The following is a 23,893-nucleotide window of genomic DNA, read 5'->3' as shown; positions in this document are numbered from 1 at the left end:
GCTGCAAGTCAGGGAAGGGGCTCACATGCGAGCAGGGAACCAACCCGGGCGGCTGTCTCGTTGTGATAATGTTTTCATAGCATGGACAAGAGAGACTCCTTTTCCTAAATGGACTGAACAAGGTTATTACGGAAGTGGTAAGCAGACTGAACATCTCAAGGGTTGTCTTTTCACATTGTCACTGGGAGAAAGGAGAAAGGTGGGGTGAGGAGAAGTGTTCTGAAGGTGTGGTATGATTTTTTTTTCCTTCTTTTAGGTCTGTTAATAAACTTCTTTATATTCTTTCAAGTTTGGTGCCTGCTTTGCATTTCTCCTAATTCTTATCTCACAGAAGGTAAACAATAATGAGTATTTTGGACCAAACCACTACAGACTGACAAAAATGACACATTACCTTCTATCTCAAGAGCCCAGAGGCCCAAATCATAGCAAATGGTCAATCTGTCAAGAATAAAACAATGAACAAACAAAACAGGGTAAAACAAAGAAATGGATCAGATGTTATTAGTAAGTGGAGAGAAAAAAGGGAAATATGTCAGCCACCAAATTTAGATCAAGACCGCAAGTAAGTCATAGGTCTGTGCACTGAAACAGAGGAAAAAAGGCAACACAAAGTCCAAACATGCTGGATTCTGCTCAGAAGACTTTCAGCCAGTGTTGCAATAACTATCACACATGTGTAAGGTGAAAAAGCTCCAGAAAATAAGCAGCTTTTATGCTGAAATCTCTCCAAAGGAGTGTGATAGCAAGATATGCCTCTGACTCCATTTTAAGAGAGAAAATTGATAAAACATCAGTGATTCTCAACTTTTCAAGGGTTGGAGAAAGCCAGTAAGTCCCCTGAAGAGTCCATGATCTTTTTCACAGGTTTTCATGGATTTCTATGTAGGTACAGGGAATTACTGAGTGTTGCGCTTAAAGACCACTGTTCTTGACAAACATTTTTGTAGGGAACTTATTTTCAGGCAAAGAGGACAGCACCACACTTATTAAAATAGAAGCACTTGTCCCAGGTCACTGGGACAGTGACCCCCCCTACAACTTAGACAACTAGAATCAATCCTATTAGAGGCAGAATGAAACTGAGACTTTTCACTTGGAAAGCCTTTCCTATTTTTCCTCTGGGAAAAAAGTGTAGTTGTGCTCCTAGCCTACTGCTGCAGATAATACCCATCTTCTATGGAAAAACGAGGCTCGATGAGATGAAGAAACCTGTCTTGCTTGTGAATAAAGACATTTGTCTCAAGCCCATCCCACAGGCTGAAGGGTTTAGAATTAAATGTTTTGGAACTGTCCTTCAATTATTTCCTTTCTAAAGACATTCACAGAATGCATAATCATTTAGTTTTTGCTATTTTCCCCCCTCTTTTAAGGACATTTTCGTCGATATTTCAGTTTTTGTGGTCTTCTGTATATTTCTGACAACCTCATAGTAGCCATACTTAACTCATGTTTACTGCAAATGCCTTTTAGCCAGGCTACCTAATTGCTCAGAATCCAACTGTGTATTTACCCAAGGTTCTGAATATTCACCTGCACTGTGCTTTTCATGTGGTATGGAAATAGAAGATCTCAGTAGCAATGTCTCTTTTTGGTTGTTTCCAGGATCTTATGTGCTGGTTTTTTTTTTTTCCTCCTCCTATCGATTCTGCTCATTTCCATCAGGACACAGGCTAAGCCCCCTCAACATTGTGCAATTCCATACCTTTTACATTTGCCTCATTAAAGAGACGTAACAGACTGCATTCCTACCAAAAGACTTGTTGCTTTATTACTTTTGCTTTATTTGTGAGCCCATATTTATTATCTTCGCCCACCTACAATCCTCTCTTTTTATCTTCTTTTTGTCTTCTAAATAGGTATAACTTGTTTACAACTTAGTAAGAGCATTCCTAAAATAATTTTTAATCACAATTTAATCATTCTTTCAACATACTGCATATTATGATGATCTCCCTGACAGAGGTACAGAATGGTGTATTTTGAAATAAGTCAATGAATTTCTATGACTGTTCTTTAATAGAGGTCTCACCCTTGTCATTTTTACATAACATATTTTGCTGGTTACTACTTTGGAAGTACCATCAGGTCAAGACACTAAATTTTGCCTGTGTGGGTTGTGCATTCTGCACCACAACGTCCTCTGGAGAAACTTCCACCTTGACGTCAGACCCTACTGACACGAGCTGCCTACAAGCCACAGAGGAAAGGGGTGACTAACCAGTGCAGAACACAAATTAAAGCAAAACAGAACAGAACAAAAACACCAAATGCCCCAAAACAAACAGAAAAACTTTCATGTAGTTAGGAGAAAATGAAACTTGGGAAAACTACATTTGACTTCTTTTTTTTAAACAATTGTAACAAGCTGATGTAATGAACTGTAGTTTACTATTCTTACTTCAGTTCTGTAGAATGTAGCAAATGTTTGTTCCCTGGCATCTGCCTCTTTAGAGAAAAGCTTTTCAAACCCAGGATGTTAGTGGTTAAAAGCAAGTTTACGGCAAAGTTGCTGCAAAAAAGGTTTCTAAGATCCTGACAATGTAAGGAAATAGGACAACCAACTAAATGAATATAAAAGTCATACTGGACAAACAAGTTCCTTTACCCTCGAAGCTTACTTCTGCATTTCCTGAGCAAAATAAACCCTTGTGGCAACACTGCTCTTTAGCATTCTACTGCTCTTTAACAAACTGTTTTTTAGTAATTGCTATAGTAGTGTCGGCAATTACACATCTGACACAGTTGTGCCAATAAATAAGTGGAGGCCAAGAAATTACACCCATGATGACCATTAAACTTCTTCACAATGTAGTTGGAAGGAAACTTACTAAAGAGTAACTATCCAAAATCTGTACTGTTGGACTTTCAGGACGCTAATGCCCAGAATGCAGATCTTCCCAAACTCATCCTTCTAAACCAAAAGAAAGGTAGTGAATCGCTCTTAAAGATGTAAAACAGCAAGGAGACAAAGGCAGGGAATAAAGAAATGTAGCAAGAGATTTTGGTCAGAAAATGTACCTAAGGGTTATTTTGATTTTCAATCCAATTAATTTACACAAACAAATATCTGAAAAACAACAAAAAAATAACTCCCAGCCTCCCTGCCATGTTCATGAAAGAAAACCAAGACTGGAAAGTTGTTCTCAGAAAATCCATACAATTGATTCCAAGATTCAGCTTTTCCTGCATTAGCACTTATATATGAAAACTGCTTAAACTCATCTCTCTTTTTTGATTACAATTAATGGAATTAGCAGGGGAGTAGTAAAAGGAAGAACAACTAATTTTTGAACCAATTCTAGAATTAATGATCTTTTAGAAATTTTATTATTTGGTATGTCCATTAAACAGGATGTCTACTGATACGTCTTATACATATTTTCTTTTCCACTGCTTAATTTAGGCTCAAATTAAACTTTGTGTAGAACCCCACAATGTAACAAACAATTCTAATTAAATCAGAAAGAATACTATCACAAAAGACACAACTGAAACAATTTCTCTAAAGTCAAATAAACCTTTTAAAAATTCTGGCAGCATCACTGTTGTCTTGTACTAAAATGAACAAAATTAGCTTTAACTTAATTATGAGAAGTAGAGAGACATTCTTGAACTGCTTAGTTTCCCAGTCTGATTTGTCTTAAAATTGGGATTACAACCAAACTGATAAATACCGTGACTCAATTTTGGTTTAGTCTGAGGTGTAAAATTTATTTTTCAAGAATAGATGCTTAGTCTTTGGACTTTTTCAACACAGTATCAACTGTATTTTATTTTCTTATTTCTTAACTTCTGCATTCCACCACCTTTCTTTTTCCAAATCTGTCAGTGCAGCGTTAATTTAGAAAAACACCACCACCCGAACCCTGGCTTCTTGTAGATCCTAACATAAACAAGGCTGTGTACATATATTAGTGCAGAGGAGCCTGTGTATGCAGAGTCTGGCCAGTGAGCAGTTTCTTAAGGAAGAAATATGACTCTTGGTCTTTCTTTATCCTGTCATGTGAAACTGACTACTCAAAAAAAAGAAAAACTGACCATCTCTAAGTGAAAAAATGCATATGGCATTTAAGAAAACTCAAACTTCAAGCGTAAATAATTTGACAGTATCCCACATAATGTGTCATTAAATTTTCAGTGCTCTTCTTTTTAAAGCATTCAGCTCACAGTTCTTATACAGTTGTTATATGAAATTTATTATGTAAACACACATTTCACAGTAGGTTAGGTTTAAAGTAACAGAATATGGAACACACCTTTTCTATAAGGCACAGTAAAAAAAAAAAATCCCACAGAAAAAACTTAAAATACATTCATGTTACATAATGATAAGCTTATTAATAAGGTGATGTATTCTTTAACCAACTAATCTCGGCCACTGAGAACAAGCACACACTCAACAATGAATTGTAAATGAACAGATTGAATTAAATTCTGTAGAAGTGGAATAAATATAAATGACTCTTAATGTTCCCTGCAATATAATGAAGCTGGCTTTGGTCATAGTTTACTCTTTCTCCCACGCATACACTGAAAGAGTCCTAAACCAAGAACAGCACATAAATAACACCACAACTGACAGATTGACCCACAGCTTCCCTCTGAAATCCACTCATAAATCCTACATCCAGATTCTAGATAACCAACATCGGCAGTTTTACTTCATTTGAAGACATTTTGAGATGCTGACATTGAACAATGATTCATAATGAGGATTTCTGGAGTTAAGCTGTATCAGCATATTTACTGTACTCTTTCTTTAACTTGCCAGTAGGAATACACCGGTTTTAAGATTCTCTTTATTGGCAGTTATCTGTACTCTAGATAAGAGACAAACTTTCAAGGCAACTTTCAAATTATGCTGATTAACTTTGCTATTTTCCTTTCCTTTGTTTAAATAAGACCACGTATGATTTTAATATGCAAAATTCAAACAAAATGTCCCTCAGTGCAGTCCAGCCTTACAGAGAAGCCTTCCCTTCCTGCTGCTCAGTATCCCAGAGTCTGGTCATTTTTGCCATCACACTGGCCCACTGTGCCAGTTCACTGATTCAGCCCTGTACCAGTACCTATTCACATCTGCCCTCACTGCTGTGATGCAAAACAAATACAGTCTTTTCTCTTTTAGTAATAAATCCAACAGAAGGCTCTTTCTTTGTTATCAAGGATATTGATCCTTTAAGAGTGTATATGCTGAGGGTGACACTGAGCGTCTTGGTGCTTCAGCAGTCTTTTGCTCAGGCTCGAAAAGCTCCTCAAGTGTTGTATTGCAAACACAATTGCAAAAGTCTGCAGTTTAACTCTGCAGAAAGGATATGGAAAAACGTATCTCCAAATTAAATACAGGATACTAATAGAGAAAACTAAATGCAGGCAAGCTCAGCTGATGGACCTACTCACAATCCTCCAATTTGCTGAATTTCCAAACGAGGCTGAGTTGCTACGTTACAACAAAATGTCCTGCACCTATTATTGCCCTGTGTGCAAACAGTCAGGAAAAAAATTTAAGAAAAACATTCATCAGTTGTTCAGGAAAAACTGAAAAGTTTCATGACTAGGGGAGGAAAGAGCTGTTTCCTCAACAAAATAAAGCCAGCTTTGCTGTATTTTTTCAATGGAAACGAACACTGTCTAATAAAACATCTTAAAAAGAGTCAAAGTGTACTTTCATGCATTTGTCATAACTCTGCCTGGTCTTTAGATTTTATTACTCCTTTAAATTGCAGTTAAGGAATATTTTATGTTTATCTGCCTTCCACTTTCAACCTTTTTGCTCATTTTAAAACTGCAGGAAACGGACCCAGTCATACACAGAGAAGCATGTGGGAAATGTATGGTTTAAATTTATGTTTGAGCAGCCCATCTAGGGCTGCTTAAATAGTTCTCCAGCGGTAATTAGTTATTAAGAAAAAGTATTTGCCACATTTCTTTTAAAAGGCAGAGAAGGTGCTCTGTTTATGAACTATCTGCTATCTTACTTTTATATTTGAGAAGTGTTACTGTTTTCTCTAGGTATGGAAGCCATTTGTGAACTGAAGTGGCTTAAACATGGGGGTACATGCCTGTATGCCATTCTGGCTATTTGTGAATGGTGTTTTCATACTGCTTCATCCTCCAAACTGAAAATACAAAGGCATTTTGGAGGTTTCTCCAGCTGCTCCTTATTCCTATTTTTGTACTTCTAACTACTAGTACTATAACATCACAGTCACATCTTGACTACCAAAATTAAGACAGAATTGGTTAAATCGAATGATTTTTGTTTTGTTAGTGAAGGAAAAAAGGGGAACAACAACAAAAAAATCACAGCAACATATGAAAAGCTTATTTCATAGAATTCTCAGTACATATTTTAAGAAACCACAATTCTGCCTCGCAAGAGTGTGGTCTATTAGTTAGTAAATAGTGAAAAACACAAGCATTACACACTGGTGAATGACTTCTGTCCTATCTGGCAACCACCTCTGTTTAGAAGACTCATCAGTGAGGCTAAAGTGATTACTCTATAAATATAACCTCTCCCTTTTTTTTTTTCTACCATTAAGTAACAATTTACTGGTTGGCTAAGGTTTATAGTTTAGATCAGGTAACTGGAGAAAACTTATTAATGAATTAACCAAACAAAATTTGCTTCTAACTTAAGCAATGAATTTTTAAGATTTGAAAGTGATACTGCATGAGAAAACATAAAAGGAAAAAATGAAGAAGCTTTATCATGACAGTGAGTTGCTTATATATGAACCAGGAAAGAATTTTAGATGGAGGAAAATCATATTATGGTTTTCCTATATTACCATAAAAATTTAATTCTTAAAATCCAGTTACATGAAACATTTAGAATTAATACTTTTCCCTAATTTTTCTAAGTAAAAAGTATTTTGTCCTATATTTAATAAGCAGTTACCTTATCACTGCTTTTAATGATAATGTTCTCTAGATAACAACAGCAACAATAATAATAGTGGTTTAGCTTAATTTCTCATAAATCCATCCACATTTACTTCACCACCCCTTATGAAGAAAGAATATATGAATACACCTGACTGCAATGCCACACTAGACACAGGAAGCAGGGACTGCCAAGGTAGCTTTTCTGACCTCGCACTGTAAGAGGGAATTTAGTGATGACTATCTGCATGCCAAAAATTAAAGCTTATGCCTAGAAGAGCACAAGGAAAGTCAGAAATATGCTTGGTTTGAAGATGTGCTGCTGTTGAGAAAACAATTATCTTTTTTCTGGCATCAAGAGTTGAATCTGTGGACAACACCACAAAGAGTTGTTTGGTTTTTTTAATTACTCCACCTAATACCAGGACAGACATCTCAGAAAACTGGCTGAAACCCTTCTCCTGGACAGAATAACTGCAAAGAAAAAGAAAATGTGTGTCTTTTCCATCTCTATCAGCTCAAATATAAAATCAATTTTCTTTGGCCAAGAAAGAAACATCCTTTGTGTTTGCTTCCCTGAGAACTTGCATAATGAAGTTTTATTAGCCCAAATGTTTGCACAGAGACCAATTTAGGCCTTCACACTTAAGTATATCAGAAGTGGTATATTTTATCAGGGAACGAAGACTGATAGACACACTGGGACACAGTTCTCGTTGAGGGCAGGGTTCCCTTAAATTCTTGGTCTACTTCCTATTCCACGGAATTCAGTGAGCTGAGTACTGAGCTTCCAGCCAGGGCCACTCATGCACACATGCTGCTATTTCCACGTGAATACAGTGAGACAAAATTCAACTCTGGAACCTTCTAATAAACCTGAAAGGAGTTGGTTTTTTTTTCTAACAACAACACCTTGAGCAAACTGTGTGTGACATAAAAATTGAATTGAATGTTCTACTTTCATCTTTTTTTTCCCCCTCCCAAAGTGCTTAGATGTCTTGTGCTCTAATACTACCACCTTTCCCTGACAATGTCTAAGCATTGTAAGCATCCCCACACCTTTTTTTGGATCACTGCAACTAATTTTAGCAAGTAAACTGACAGCTGAGTAACCAAAACTAAGTTAGCTCAATGCTTACTTTATTGAAACAACAGACGGACGTCACCAGACTGGGGGTGCCTGATATCCCCCAAGGATGACTGATGTTCTGAATTGAAATTTTATACCTCTTCATTGCCACAAAAATTAATTTACTTAAATTTATGAAGTTTTTAAAGACATAATCAACTCACCAGCTTTTTTTTCTGTGTCCTTTTTTTAACTGAAGGCCATCATACCTGGACCTTTATTTGTTTTGATCTGTTCTACATTTATAGAACTTTTCTTAGAGGTTCCCTTCCATGAATACAATAAAATTTGGGTACTTGGTAACCAGTATGAAGAAACTGAAATATTAAAAATGGAGCTGTATTCATCTCATAGGAAAATAACTTTTAGAAAACTGTCCTAAAATCACAGGAAAATTCTAATTAACATGTTTCTGCCTGTTGTTTATATACTAGACAGTTCAATGCCGAAACTGCACTAAATCACAATCTGAAAGTCCCTTTTAGACCTAGAATTTCCTGAATTTAAACTATGTGAATCTAGACAAAAAGAACAGTTCAAACAGAGTTCATATAAGTTAAAGTTAGATGGGAGATTTATCATCATAAACAACAAATCTGCTGAAATCTGGCTAAGTCAAATGGGGACATGACTAAATAAAATCAGCTTTTCCAAGCAAGTATCAGTTTTTGAGATTAAATTTGAAATTTAACTTGTAAGAAATATTAAATCAGAAGACAGGGAAAACAATAACCTGTCAGTTTGATTATATTAATCTTGAAGAAATATATGAAGGTCATTAAGGAAAGAAGATAGTTGATGGCCATGCAATAATACCCCCTCCAAGAGTTACATAAATGCCTTTGTAGCTGGTGATAAGGAACAATCCTGGTCCTTGCTGACCTCTGGATTGGTCACAGATTTGTATTTGTTACAAATATCACATGATGCATCAATGTGATGTGTGCACTAAATGTATTCCTTAACAATGAAAGAAGTGCAGATACATGAAGACTCATGTAAGAATATTAAAATGATTAAAATGATTAAATGAATGAGAATGAGGGACAAGCAGGCCCTCATCCTCATTCCTGTGAAGGAACAGTATCCTGGTAATTTGAAAAGGCATTGAGGATCAAGAAAAATCAACTTTCAGGCATAATGTAAATAAAAGAAATAAAAAAGACACTCTGTGTCTATTACCTCTGATTCCAGCAAAATACTTCTCCCACAGCAATAAAGAAAATTAGGTTAAGTTTTAAAAATACAGAAGCTCTGAACTGTAGCCAAATTAAACTATTCCAAAATACACTGTATTTGTAACTCATGTAACAGTCAGCAAGTTTGGCCGCTGACATTATAATTTGCTAATAATGCTTTTCAGTATTTTTAAGTCAGCCACCCAACTTGTAGTCCAATCATATTTATAACACATGCTGGGTTTTTTAGGTTTGGCTTTGTGTTTTTTTAAGCTTAGACTTAAGTGGTGACCTACTGATAATGTTCTTCCTTCACTACCAAGCAAAAGATTAGGGTTTAGCTGATGGCAAGGGATGCTTTCTCCTAAAGCCAGTGTAATGGGAACACTGCAGATGTTTCAAAATCCTGCAGTAAGCATGTGTATCAGCATTACACTCCTTCCCTTTTGCCCTTCACCAGTTAAAGATGACCTGGACAGGTTCTGAGAGAAATGCCACCAGCTCCTGCTGAGCCAGAAAATAGCACCCGCACCCTCAGTATTTTCTAAGTGCATTAAAGAACTGGTGTGTGGGTATCAGAACTGTATTTGCAACCTCTGCTCACAAGCTGTCAGTTATGAGGAGGATGTGACCCCACCACCCTGAGAAACCTCCATCCGATGCTAGCACAGAAATGTTTTTCTGGGTAGAGGGGCAGATAAAAGTTGGGTGCATTTTTAGCATCTTTCTTTCAAGATTATACTTCAGTGTTTTAAATCATCAATATCTGTGAGAAAAAGGCTGTTTGCTCAGATCTGTGACACTGCTGTTCCTGACTTTCAAGTTTCTGCTCTAAGACTGAAGGTGTGTAAACAAGGAGAAGTCACTCAGCTGTTACATTTTCACGTAGATCGTGACATGAAAAGCACAGATACACTCAAGGAATATTTAAGTATCAAATGATACTTCATAAAGGGTCTTGAAGGTGAAGAACTATGCAAATGTACTTACTACTATAACAAATAATCTCAGAATAAAGAAAAAGCAATCCAGTTACAAGATATGGAGGGAAGAGCCATAGAAAAAAACCTATTAAAATTCCTTTAACCTTTTACAGAAAAAAAGTAAACTAGGACTTAGTTTTATGTTCCAAGACAGTGGACTTAATTCTAGATCAAATTTTTTTCCTCATTTTTGTTTTGATTTTGGACATGAGACCTAACATTCTTCTTGTCAAAGCCTATACATAGGCATAATTTTTTTTAAGGGAAAGCACACTACCATTGGCACTATAATTCAGTGTATTCCTGGTTTTGTCTGGCCCTTTCAGTACCCTTTCTCACAGCAGGATTGTGAGACACATCGACCCTTGCTGATCACGGAAGCAAGGTTCACATTCATTCATTTTAAATATGTACCATTATTCTATTTTCTTGGTCTGATGTTTCATTTGAGTGTGTGAATAGATATGATAAACAGTCAGTCTGCACTTTTCAGCAAGCACAACTCAGATCTGTACTATGGTGGCGGTGAGTGAGGGCAGAGAGGAAACCCACTGATTACAATTTGGGACAGCTGTCTAAGTCTCTCTGTGTACCACCACTGCTTTAATTTCTAGCTACTCTGACTGTGAGCAAATGCCCAAGTTTTGGTAAATGCACTGAGGTCAAATGAGTTCCTTCATACCTGTATCTAATTTTCCCTTGCTTCTATGTGCAGATGAATCATTTTTTCCCAAACGTGGTCTGGAAAGAGGGAAAATAAACTATGACCTGCAACACTGAAATTCCCCACTGTGGCAGAAGCGTGACAAGTCCTTTAGCAAAATGGACCTTTTCCTCTGCTTCAGGCTCAGCACCAAGAGCAGAGAGGAGAGAAGAGCAAAACACTGAGTGCTAGAACAGATTTGTGGCATTGCTGCTGACCATACTGCCAATTAGACAAATCATAACAGAAAACCCTACATCACATAGCAACTGTATGAGTATATATTTTTGCAATAGCAGTTCAAATGAAATGTATATTTTCGATCGAAATCTAATTCAGACCTGTGTTACTATCAAGGACAGCTGAATTTGTAGCACTTGCAGTGTTGAGACTATTTTTTGAATAATAGGTTTTCATCACTGTCCTATGTATTTATGATTTGCACCTTGACAATCTACTACAATTCTCAAAACATTTCTGACCAGACTGAACCTGTTTACAGATTTTGACTGTGTTACGTACACATGTGCTGCTTCACTTTGAAGGACAGAATACCAAATGTACTACTGTCTTTAGTTAAATACTGCTTATAATTTTTTTCCACCTAGAAAATATATTAGTAATGCAGGTATGCATCTGGTTATGTAAATGTCTCAGAAGTTTTAATGGAATGTGAAAAGACAGAGTAATTTCAGCACTGTCTGGGTCTCACAATTTTAAACAAAGGATTCTCCTTAGATTGGCTCAACATTTTTCAAACTTAATAGTTTCAACTGAAATGATTTTATGTAAATCAATCTTGAGTGGAATAAAGATACTTAAAGTTATTTGATTTTTCATACTTATCTTTATTGGGTGTGAAATATTTGAGGCAGAATATTAAGTTGTATAATAATGGCAAACCATGATAATCAATTAATTTCGCTACACATGCTCCACCTATACAGAGAATGAAAATGTTAATTCCTACACTGAATCTCACTGATATAAGTACATTTTCTAACTTGTTATAGGTGATCATATTCTTGGCTATAAATGTCATAAAAAGAAATACTTACTACTGTGCACAGTCAATCAGCTGATACTCGTTTGACCTCTCAAAGCATGCCTTTACACCTTCGTCATCCCAGAGCTTTTTCGCGTGTTCAAAGAACTCCTGAAAATTGGAAAAGTAATAAATAAGAGAACATTTCTCAATTTTTGCAATCCCCAATCTGCGCTGTTCCTTCCCCCAATGCTCATGCTTTATGCTTTGCAGAATGATAGATTATACACTTACAGAAGAAAAGCTATAAGCATTTATTAGCAAAATTGCAATAAATTATACAAAACATATGGCTGCTGAGAGTTTCCAGCACATGACATAATAATGATATATAATAAAGACTGTCTTCAAAATTCATGCCAGTCCATATATAAAATTTACTGTAAGTACAAAAGTTACCTAGAAGCATGTTCACTTCATTTTTAACTGAATTTATGCGACTGTCATGGAAAAGGCATAAAAGCGATGCAAAAAGCTGCTCGGTGTATAAACATTAGCTTCCCAGAGAAAGAACCAGACTGTAACTTTAAAAAGATGGTGCAATTTTTCCTGAAAAACACAACTTTCTGCTACTTGGTATTTTCTCATGCAATATAATAACTTGATTTCAAGACTTTCAGAGTCTTTGCTCAACACTGCTTCCTCCTAACAGCTGCCTGGCACAACGTGCTTTTCCTAGCAGCTACCCCAGGCTACCCAATCCAGAAATATCTGCCAGAAAGCTTGTTTCAGAATTATTTGAAAGAGGAACCAAAGCCATCCTTCGTACTGGTGAAGCCACAGCCAAATGCATGCAGAGAGGTAGGTCCAACCCTGCCTGCTGGCTTCTTCGTTTCTCCAGCCCCAGCTCTAGGGACTCAAAGATCCAGCTTGTTTTAAAGCTGGGAGTCCATTTTATGTTATATCACTACTGGTGACACCGTAACAGTTTTTCCAGCTACATGGTTCTAAATTCAAATGAAGGATGTTTAGATGAATTAGTATTTCCTTTATTATATGGCTCTTTCCTCCCTCAAACAAAATTGTTAAAGCAACACGTCAACTCAAACAGAGAAGTTGTTTTCTTAACACCTCAACACTGCTAATAAATCACCGGAGTCCTTTGGTTAGTCACAAATTTGTGAAGCCTAACAAATTGCTTTTCCACAGTTCAATTTGGCTCTGTGTAAAATGGGTGTAATACCACTATTCACTTCATGATCTTGTCAAAATTTTACATAAACATCTGAATTCTGAAACTTTCTTAAATTGCTCGTCAGTCTCTCCCCCCATCTTTTCAGGATTAAAAATTTCTCTCAAAAGACAAATCTCACAGTGAAAGATCTTGGCAGCACAGTGAGTTCACTTTTACTTTGCATGGGTTTCCCCACCCTGCATGCCATCCCTGTGAGGTGTCCCAATAGGTGACACTTTGCCCATCAGCCAATGCCTCTGACCTGCTGGTGACATTTTCAGGGAAAGAAAAAACACATGATTTTTGGAACTTACTAGTACCCAAAATTTAGATAAGCTTTGAACATGACTAGAGAGGTCCTGAACAGCCTCAGAAATGCCTTTTTTTTTTCCCAACTATACCATACACAATGCAGAGAGGGAGAAAATTCCAGTCTTTAAGAACTTTTGAAAATGTTAGAGAAAAGAATATACTAAAGCAGGCATAAAAAACCTTCGCAGAAAGTCTTGGAAGAAGAGAGGAAGTAACACTAGAGATTGGCAGATGCTTATACTGCCCTTGAAATTTACTCCTTTGCTTGGTGAGGATGTGTTTATTCATCAGTCTTTGTTATTTTAATGACTTATGTAATGATTGTTTTAAATGCTGCAGATCCACCTTTTGAAGTGATGCTACAGCTATTATAAACTCTCTGTTCCTACAGCAGAAAAAAAGCAAAACCAAGCTCAACCCTAACAAAAAACAAGCTCAAGAAAGGACAAGATATCAAACTAAAGTAGAAGTAGAAAGCGGACGCACATAACAGAGAGAACGACTACAAGAAAAAGAAAGAACTGGAAAAGCCAAAATGATTAATACCAGAAACCATGGAGCATTCCTCAAATATGAAGCTTATGCTTGATTGATACTTGGGGCATCAGCTGAACACGTCTCACTTGCTGGCATCTTTGGCCAAAGAAAAGCACTGCCTTCTCAGTGGAAGGAGTGAACTGTGGGTGAGTGTCAGGTCCCGAGGCAGAAGGAGCCAGCTCTCCATGCCCTCAGATGGGAGCAATATCCAGCTCAGCCCTTCCTCCCACAGGCACTCGCTGCTGCAGGTGTGGGGTCTGAGCACAGTGCAGCTGCCTTCCCCGCCTCCCCATCTGGGAGTGGGAATTCCCACCCACCCAGAAAGGCATCTCGAAGGGAAACAAACATGTAAAAAACAGTCCCATTCAGCCCCACAGGGCCTACAGGAAGGGGAGGGGATGAGGAGGAGGTCAGAGTAAAGGTATCCTTTGCTGCAGGGTGGGATGGATTGAGATCAGTTGAAAATGTATATAAGGAAGTAAACAAGCAAACAAACAAACAAAGTTGCATAGCTACAGTAGTTCCTAACTTCACTTCTGCTTTTACATCCTCTGTATAAGCTTTATTTACTCTTAAAAATCTCTTCTGAAAAAGAGGCAATCATTTCAGCTCAGCTTCTTGAGACCCTACAAATATCTTGTAAATACAAGGTTTCCATATCATATGCTTCAAATATTTCCACCTGACCATTATATCTCAAAGCAGTCTATTTAAAACAACTTCCAGACTTCTAGTCCAAAGCAAATCCTATAAAACAGAGCAAATATACTTCCCTCATTAAAATGTACCGATCTACTGCAGAGGAGTACGCTTGCCTGCAAATTGCCTCCCACACAGCCAGCTACTCGATCCTTCCTTCCCAGGTGACTGAAGCCTTCCAGAAAAATCCTGCTTCATTTCAAGATGCCAAGTACCATGATCCAACTTTTCACGCTTGTTTTTAACCCCTCTCTCCTCTGCTGTAAGTTCTTCAGTATTTTTTCTGCTCATCTGCATAAGGCCCGCATCGCCAAGCACAGAGGAGGGTTCTGCACATGGCAAACATACCTGGATGCCAGCCTCCTCTACCTCACAGGACAACATCCAGACAGTAGTTACCATGTGAGCTTCAACCCTTGCAATCAAGACCCTTTTGTCTGACCAGCCTTGCAACAACCTTCCCTTCCCCTCAATCCTTATGACTCATTCCTATGAATCCCAACGCTTGTCACTTCTTCCTCCTTCCTCTGGCCATGGCCACATTGTGGCCACCTTAATGGCAACCAGGCCCTGGTGAGGGCTTTGGGCTCTGCCTGCCCTGCAGCACCTGCTCTGGTGCTCCTTGGGTGGCAGCCACAGTTGGCAATCCCTGCCACAGGGAAAAGCCAGGGTAATTCAAAGGACAGAGAATTCAGATTTGCTCCAGCAGGTAAGGGAAGATGGGCTAAAACTTTTTAAAATGTTATCTTAGGTCAGGAAAACACAAATAAGGTTTTTAAGATTAAGTTATGACCTTAGTAGCTTTACATTCTAAATTGGCCAAACTGAAGACTTTCCTAAAGGTGTGGCTTCTGGAAAGTGGCTTTTCAGTTCTTAGAAGTCACAAGCCAGGTCCTTTAAGAAACCTCAACTGGGACAGAAGAAGACAGGAACATGGTAAATCACTTGGGTAATCTGATGCACTGTATTTGCAAGCGCATATAGTTGACTTCTATGAGATCAAAGTCACCAAAATCTACTAAAAATATTTAGTATACTGAAGAGAAGCAGGAAATAATGTACTGTGCCTGAAAGAAGAAAACCACCTACGTCATGACCAAACAGAACAGCTGCTTCACCCGAACTCTTCCTTATGGACGGAGCCATACTAACAGTTGCACCTATTAACATACATATAAAACAAAACAATCAATATATTTTTAATATAGTATTTTAATTGGAGCATTAAAGAAGTAAATGATAATGCTTTAGGTCTCACAAGTTACAGGTGTCATGAATTACAGATACTTTTTACATTGCACACATTAATTTACACCATTTATCTAAGAATTTATAGCGATCACTAGACCACAGAAAAATGAAGATGTGACACACAACATCTCAAATATTTATTAATATAAAACTATTTGGAAGTTTTCCACTCTTCCTGAGACAATCCAAAACCTCAGCCCTGCATTCCTGACCCTCCTTCTCAGTAGAAGATACATTTTGCTATAAATAATCAAACATCATCTAAAAATCATGAAGAGCCAAAAGCAGGTTACAATTACTTTTTTTTTAAGAAGAAAATAAGCTAAGATGTACATAAATGTAAAAACACCCTGAGCTGATATCACTGATATAAACAACAGCCTATTTTTACTGTGTTTTAAAAAGTCTTGTAAAAATATTTTTACTCACCTAATTCAGGGAAAAATTTCTAGATTCAATGTATTTCCATACATAGCATTCCAAGAAAACAATACAGGTAACAAATGCAATGTACTACAGCTAAGCCTCAGGGCACTGTTTTTCAGCTTTGTCTTACTAGAAGTTACAGCTTGCTCGAGAAATTCAATTTTCCTTATTTTGGAAATAAACTTATTTATTGATGGGTTACCTTAGAAACCTCCTCCCTCTCATAACTCCTACAAAAAATTTTCAAGTAGCTAAGAAATGGACTTATTTCGCTTTTTAGATGACTAAATTTGGAGTAAATACTAGTGATGATTAAACAATGACATATCTTCATGAACAGATCTTAATGCATTTTGGAGACAAAACTTTTAATCTAACTTCTTTGCAAACCACAACAGTTCATGTTAGGTCAGGAAAACAATTTTTATTCTACTAAGATTGTTTCTGCCTTCCTTCTGGATGGAGCATACATTTAATAGATATCCTGATGTCACCTTTCAGTCTCCCAGAAACTGGAATGTGGAAGGCTCCACTGTATTTTCTACTTCTGTTAATACATTGTAAACATGGAAACAACTGCTTAGATCAATGTGAAGTCGATCTCCCTCAAGCCAAAATTTATGCTCTTATTCTCCTAAGCTTCAGGACTGTAAGACAATTTCTCATCTAAAACACAGATTAAACCTGTCTGATTTCCTGACAACCACTTAAAGAAGTGGCAAATGTTACACATTTTCATAGTTCTGCCATTGTGGGTGTGAAATGAAATCATCACTTCTATTCTGAATTTCAGTTACTACTTCTTCTCCCATGTACTTAACCAAACAAAAAGTAAATCACACAACGCATTAAAAATTCCCACCTAACACCTCCCTAACTCCCAATGACAACTGCAGTGCAAGATGATCCAGAGAATTAAATCACACAGGAAGGGAGGTATGTGCCTCTCCACTGAGCAGGGTACTTGTACTTCCCATAGTGCAGGGGGCATGTGTATATATATACATATACAGGCAGTCCCAATCTCCCATCCACTGAACTATGGAAACATTTTGTGGAATAAAAGAGTGACAGCTGATGGGAAACACTTTAATACCCTAAGGATGACACCCAGTGGAGTCAAACGAAGGGTGTATAGGCAAACAACCGGCAGCGTTTTCTAAAAGTGGCATGCTTGACTCTGCAATTCAAACAATATCATCTGAAGCATCCTTTTCTGTACCAAATCTGAGGTCAAAACGGAACCAGATCCATTGGCCTGCAGCCCAAGTCACGGAACATGACAGCAACAGCAAACAGCCGGATGCCGTGCAGTTACAGGGGAGGACAGACAGCAACGTGGTCTGGGAGAGATGACTGGGAGGAAGAACTCTAACCTACCACTTTTATCACCTCCCACTGAGCTGTGAGGAAGCCTTTTTTCATGTGGTGCCCAGGGGCTGATCAGAAGTGACTGCACTGTGGGTGAAGGGAAGCTCAGCTGAGCTCCCCCTCATGCTCCAGAAAACTTCATGGCTCCAGGGGGCTGTCTGCTGCCGCCCTGGCAGATGCCACAAATCTGATCAGTGTATCAGTGTTCTGTTGGGGTTTGCAGCATAAGCCTTGGAAAGTAACAGAAGAACGGCAATTAAAAAAGTTTGTATTTGAGCCAAGTACACACCTAGAATTTATCAGTATGAAGCAAAAACTACTTTTGTGGCTCCAGGACTCTCTTGCAAGCCTCTACAGTCTCTACTCACTGTAGACAGTCTTCATTTTGAGAGCCTGACTTTATCCTAACCCAGTGTTTAACTGTGGTGGTTGTAAACTGATGCTCCAAGAAACCCGCAAGAGACAGTGAGCAACAATTTGCCCCAGTGACTCCAAGTATTACTGGTTTGCTCCTACCAAGTGTAGCAACTAATTTTCTATTAAAACTGCTCTTCATCCCCAAACATCTACTGAGTGCTAATGCAGGCAGTGTCAACAAAGAAATTTTAAATGGATGTAATGACTGGGTGAAGTACCAGGTAAGGCACCCAAGAGAGAAGGAAGCCTGCTCAGTTACCTCTTCCACAAACAAGTACAGTCTCTTGATAATCAGCCTCTTGTTTACAAGTTAAAAGTGTCCCTTATGGTTCAGTCAGCTCTCCTTAATCCTTTATGAAATATTCTGCCTAACAAGGGACCTGTTTTGTTGTAGATATACAAAATGCAGCTGCTCAAACTCCTAATGCCTGCAAAGAAGACAGGCAAACAGTTACAATTTAAAAACAAAAGCAGAATACATGACTTGAGTTTCCACAACAGCAGTGTTGTCAAAACCTTCACTGGCACCAAAGCAATAGCATGAGAAACACTGCAACCACATAGGGAGGGGTCCCCAACTGGCACACAAGGACCATGCTCAACAGTACGGTTCAGATGCTTCTAAAGAACTTACAGTAGATTAATTATACAGAAACCTTTAGGAAAAGTACAACCTCCACCCCCTGCAAAGTATTTTCTGTTGTAATTCGTGGGTGTGCAATAATCAATGCAATTACTCTGCTAGTTAGTGACTCATTCTGATAGGCACAGCAGCAGTTTGGCCTCTAACCCTCCTCCAAAACCTAACTTCGGATCTGTCCAAGAGAATTACAGGATAATACATCCAGATCTACCTCCTTTTCACTGTACACATTTTGCCTTTTTTTAGGCTGGATGCAACAGTCTTCAAGCACAATCCATCTGCACTAAGCGTAACCTCAGTTCACTAGAGCTGAACTTGGGAGGATGGCAAACACCACCTTCAGAGAACACAACCTGTGTTGGGGCATCTTATATTCCAAGAAAACAAAATTAGTTTATTAACTCCTAGGAAAATCTTATCCGACTTGCAAGTATAAGGAAAGAAGTTGGGGCAACAAAGAGAATTTATAAATGCAAAAAAGCACCATTTTCACATAACCACCACATGTCACCATGTGACACCATTAGACAAAATGCATCAATTGTGGAGCTCGCTGACAGTGTTCAAAAAACCACGAGTGCAACCAGCACAGATATATTCTACATCCCTTTCTTGAACTATTTCTGTGACTTCACTTTTAAGGTCTTACTCTACACTAAATTTCCAAGAAGTGTGTGCAGTTGAGGTATCAGCCTGATTGCCCTAGCAGTTCTATTTATGCCTGCTGGAAACACATTCCATCTGCCATCTTATTTTAGAGAAATCAACAAGTTCAACTTTCGTAGACCACAAAACTCATCTGCAAGGTCTGAGAAATATATTAATACATGCTTCAAACTTGTATCTGTCGAACACTAAAAAAAGATCTGAAAGGTCTTTAGACCATACTAGCAAAAATAATAACATGATTTTGTGCTTTTGTAATATTTTGAGGCCAGCTCTGTGGGTTAGATATGCTTCGAAAATAAGAATGCATTATAAGTCAAAGAACAGTTCGATGTTTTTCCTTCACTACCTGTTAAATAGTGGCGCTTTTTTCTGAGCTAGACAACAAAGCTTTTATCACACTAAACCCAAAACCCTCTGATTCAGTCTTCTAGTTTCCATTTTAACTGTGTACTTCAAGTTTTAGTCTGCCATCACAAATCCTTGAACGTTGCTGCCTTCCTGCTATTTTAAGGGGCCACCAAGCTCTCAACTAAGAAAAGCAGGAGAGATAATTTAAGCAAATTACTTAGTGTATATAGTGCCCAAAAAATGTGTCAAGCACGGCAAGCTCACGCATATTCTTTTCCTTGAAATTATGTTGGTTTCGCAGAGTCAGGACCTCTCCCTGAATGTACATAAAAGCTCTTCATTTGAAAAAAACCCCCACCCCTCAAATTATTTGTGGAAATAAAGGTGCGTTACACAATCCGACAACGTTGCTGCCCTTTGCATTTCTGAAGCACTTGTGAAAAGAAAAATGTAGGTACCGTTATAATTCCCTCAAGGAAAATTTTTTTGTGGACAACAGATGATGACAAAGCATGAAATTAATCTGCAAATGCTGAACAAGATGCAAAAAGACTGAAAAATATGTAATGACTTGACAAAGATTTGGGAGCAGGTGGTTTATCCCTGTTATCAAGATGCTGCTTACACAGTTTTCTTTGTAGAGCATTGAGCCTTGAAACTGGAAAAAATACTGAAAACCACATAATCTGTATGTCACTCATACTGGGAGATGTTTGCTTGCTGTTTGTTTATTAAAAGCAATAATGGCACCACGAAAATGTACAGATTCTGTATGTCAAAATTTGTATCTTAATCTGACTAGGTAAGACTAAACAGACCAGAGTCCATGTGGCAAAAAAGACAGCAAATCAGCCCACAGCACTTTTGTTACTGCTTCTGGTTCTGCAATCATTTAACTCCTGGGCCTTTGCAATGAACACCATACTCAATTTTAAGTCAATATAACATCCAGTCGGTGAATATGTACAAATCACTCTGCAATCCTTGATGAAGGGACTGTTATGGAAGTGAGAAGTGCTGCTGTTAGACATTTATTATAAAGTGATAAACTTGAGGCATTTAATGGCAGGAAATATTATCAAGATTTTTATTCTCAAAACACTGGGGAATAACAATAATTTACATGCTGTAACATGGCAGAATTGGATGTGAATCCTCCCCGATTTTAAATCACAAGTAGCTTTGTATTAGATCACATTTTTTGTTAGCTGTATAGTAAGGCAGTTGTCTATTCCATGCCACAATGTATTTGGGCACAAATCTGTAAAAAAAAATGGAGATCCTCCAGTGGATTGTTATTTGACTAAGTAGTGAAAATCACAAAGTTAATTCTCACCCTCTGCTTTGAAGAGATAAATCTAAATGTGCTCTTTGTCACCTTTTGACATTGAGAACCTGACCCCCTATTCAAGTTCCTCCTGCGTGTTTTCAGCCCTTCTTCCAAGTCTGCCTCTGTTGTCATTTCTCAGAGGGTGGGGACTCCCCCAAAGAAGTCAAATCAGTGGAGTACAACGCCGAGGGAGGCAGCTCTTCCCCGTCCCCAGGCAGTTCCCCTGCCCTGCCCATAGGGCACCCCTGCTGCTTCTGTAAATACAGTTTCAGAGTGAAGACAAGTGTCCAGCGAGCTGTAAAAACACAGGACTGCAGCCTCTAATTCTTCCAGTATGAAAAGTTTCTACTAATCCCAGCTTCAACTGTTTTCCTTACACCAGTTTTGACGGTCATACAGCAAGGAACTATTTCATGCTCTAATATGCACTTTATTATTTGAAAGTGATTTCCTACCAGACAAGTGGTTTGCAAGGACAGAGAACTCTCATTTCCTTTTATAGATTTGATTCGGAAATAAATGCTGGCAACATCATGTGACAAGGGGGCAGCATCCACAACTTGAGCAACTCTCAAAATTGGATCAGAAAGTAATGGAAAAGCCAGCCTGCTGCTACGAGATCTATTTAGCACCCTACTCCTCTGCCCAAGTTTTATCTAAATTCTTCAGCATTATCTTTCTTCTTTTGACACTTCTTCCTGTCCTTATCCATGTGCAAAAACCTAGCTTCAGCACACTAACTTATTCATTCTTAAATATTTATAATAGTAGGAAAAGGAAATACAAGTCTTTATTATATCTCTGTGGCTAACCTAAATTAAGTTTCAGGAAGCTTTTTTTAAAAAATTAACAACCACAATTGTAGATACAAGTATATGAATAAGGATTTCCTATGAAAAGGGAAAAATTTTGTCTTTTCTACCTGATAGCTGTTGCCTTTTAGAGCTATTCTGGGAAATGACTGGATACAACTGCATGAACTATATGAATTTTGGCTATACGAATGTAATATATTTTAAAGGAACCCCAGAGTTTGAAGATATGCTTGCAACGTTTATGGATGCAGAATTACTCTATCTTATTATTCAGTAAGATTAAGGTGTCTTAATAATACTCTGAGAAGTAATACAAGTAAATGTAAGTAAATCTTGGCTGCAATTTATGTAACTTTCGACATTTTTCTAATGCCAGTTCCCACAACTGTAGTGCTGATAAGCCCCAGAAATCAACCTTTTCAGAATAATTTAGAACAGATTTAGCTAGCAACTTCAGAAAAGTAAGATTTTTATTTCTTAGTATTCAGTTCTCAGTTCCCATTCTGAAGAGTACATAATTTTCAAGAACTATGATAACAACATCCTATTATGTATAATATGGAAAGAATGCATATGCAGTAACAAATGAAATTGTTGAGGCATCAGAAGCTAAGTATTTTTTGTTAGCCCATAAATATTTTTACAACTCAGAAACTGCTTAGAAGTCAACAGAAATCTGTATCCACAGGAATAAAAATCTGTGTCTTTATGAATATAGATGACTACAGACAATGGACAACTTGTGGATGGGAAATTCTGTTGGAATTTCAGAGCTGAAAGTCACTAACAGGGCCCAGCTGTTTGGGATGTAGATGTTTCCAGGGTACCTGAAAAAAATACTTTACAGAGTCTAAGATAGCTTCTTCCCTTTCTTCCCAATCTTTTATTTACTATTTGCTGCAGGATTATTTCTCACTTCAAATGTAATCTAACATGAAAGCTGCTGATCAATATTGTAAACATTGTAAAAATAGTTTCTTGTGACTGCCAAAGAACTGTTAATGAATCTCAATACATGATGCTGAAGCAGGGACGGGAGGTAAAATAATTGAATTGAGGGAGATAATAAAACCAGGTAATTCCTTCAGTTTAAAAGGCAAATATTGCCAGAGCTCCTTAAACAGAAAGAAATTATTTACACTTGTCTCAGAAATGGTAGGAAATGCATTTCTTTGGATTAATTAAAATCAAACTGCCACCAACTGCAGCACTGCCTGAAGTAAAACACAGAACTTGTGAGTTTGAGGTCATTGATACTAGACCCTTCCAACCCACAACAAGGGATGTGAGACCCCAAGGAGCCTTCCTGCAACTTCTCTCCCTTCTCTTTCCTTCAGGTACTACTTTGCCAGGTAGAGCCTGCCAGGGCCACCACAGGGCCATCAGCAATCTCCCTGCAAGATGAATGGTTGCACACAAACAAAAAGGACCTATTGGACATTGCACCTGGTGAACAAACTTAATTCAGCTGGATCTGGAGAGAAAACCTGACAGATATGTGCCAGTTGTGAACAAGGCCTTGAAACAATGTAAAGACAAGTCAGACAAGGACTTCTGTTGCCTTCTGTTACAAAACCCAACCGACTTCAGAATGGAACAGAGAAATAAATAATGTCTTCTAGCAGCAACCACTCTGAATTTCTAGGGAAACTCCATTCCACAGACATTCAATCTTTTCAGATCTCTTGCTTCCTGTGAATGACTGAAAGAGATGGCTGGGCAAGAAAAGCACACAGGTTATTATGAACTCTCTAAATATCTCCTTGAAGAATGCCAGGAACAGGTCCACTGTAGACTACGGCCTTTTAGCAACCATAAATTTTTGAGAAAACTGAAGGTAGTTCACCACCAGTAGTTACTTTAAATTAAACAAACAAATACAACCCAAGCTTCTCTTCCTCTCTACTTGCCCACTGATCCATTATTTATTAATCCATAGCCTTTTCAATTTTCCAAGTTGAAATACATTAGT

General features: G+C 37.8%; 1 protein-coding gene across 1 annotated transcript in view; it reads right to left on the bottom strand.

Annotated features, from left to right (window-relative positions):
• GNAL (G protein subunit alpha L) overlaps positions 1-23,893 on the bottom strand; it is a 116,526-nt gene that overhangs the window by 44,831 nt on the left and 47,802 nt on the right. Inside the window, exon 5 of the mRNA XM_008630066.2 lies at positions 11,943-12,040. Coding sequence (XP_008628288.1) covers positions 11,943-12,040 — 98 coding nt within the window. The remainder of the gene's footprint in view (positions 1-11,942; positions 12,041-23,893) is intronic.

Source organism: Corvus brachyrhynchos, unplaced genomic scaffold, assembly GCF_000691975.1.
Source record: "Corvus brachyrhynchos isolate BGI_N302 unplaced genomic scaffold, ASM69197v1 scaffold331, whole genome shotgun sequence".
Classification (NCBI taxonomy): Eukaryota; Metazoa; Chordata; class Aves; order Passeriformes; family Corvidae; genus Corvus; species Corvus brachyrhynchos.
Note: the sequence above shows the minus strand (reverse complement) of the source record. Positions and strands in the feature narration are given on the sequence as shown.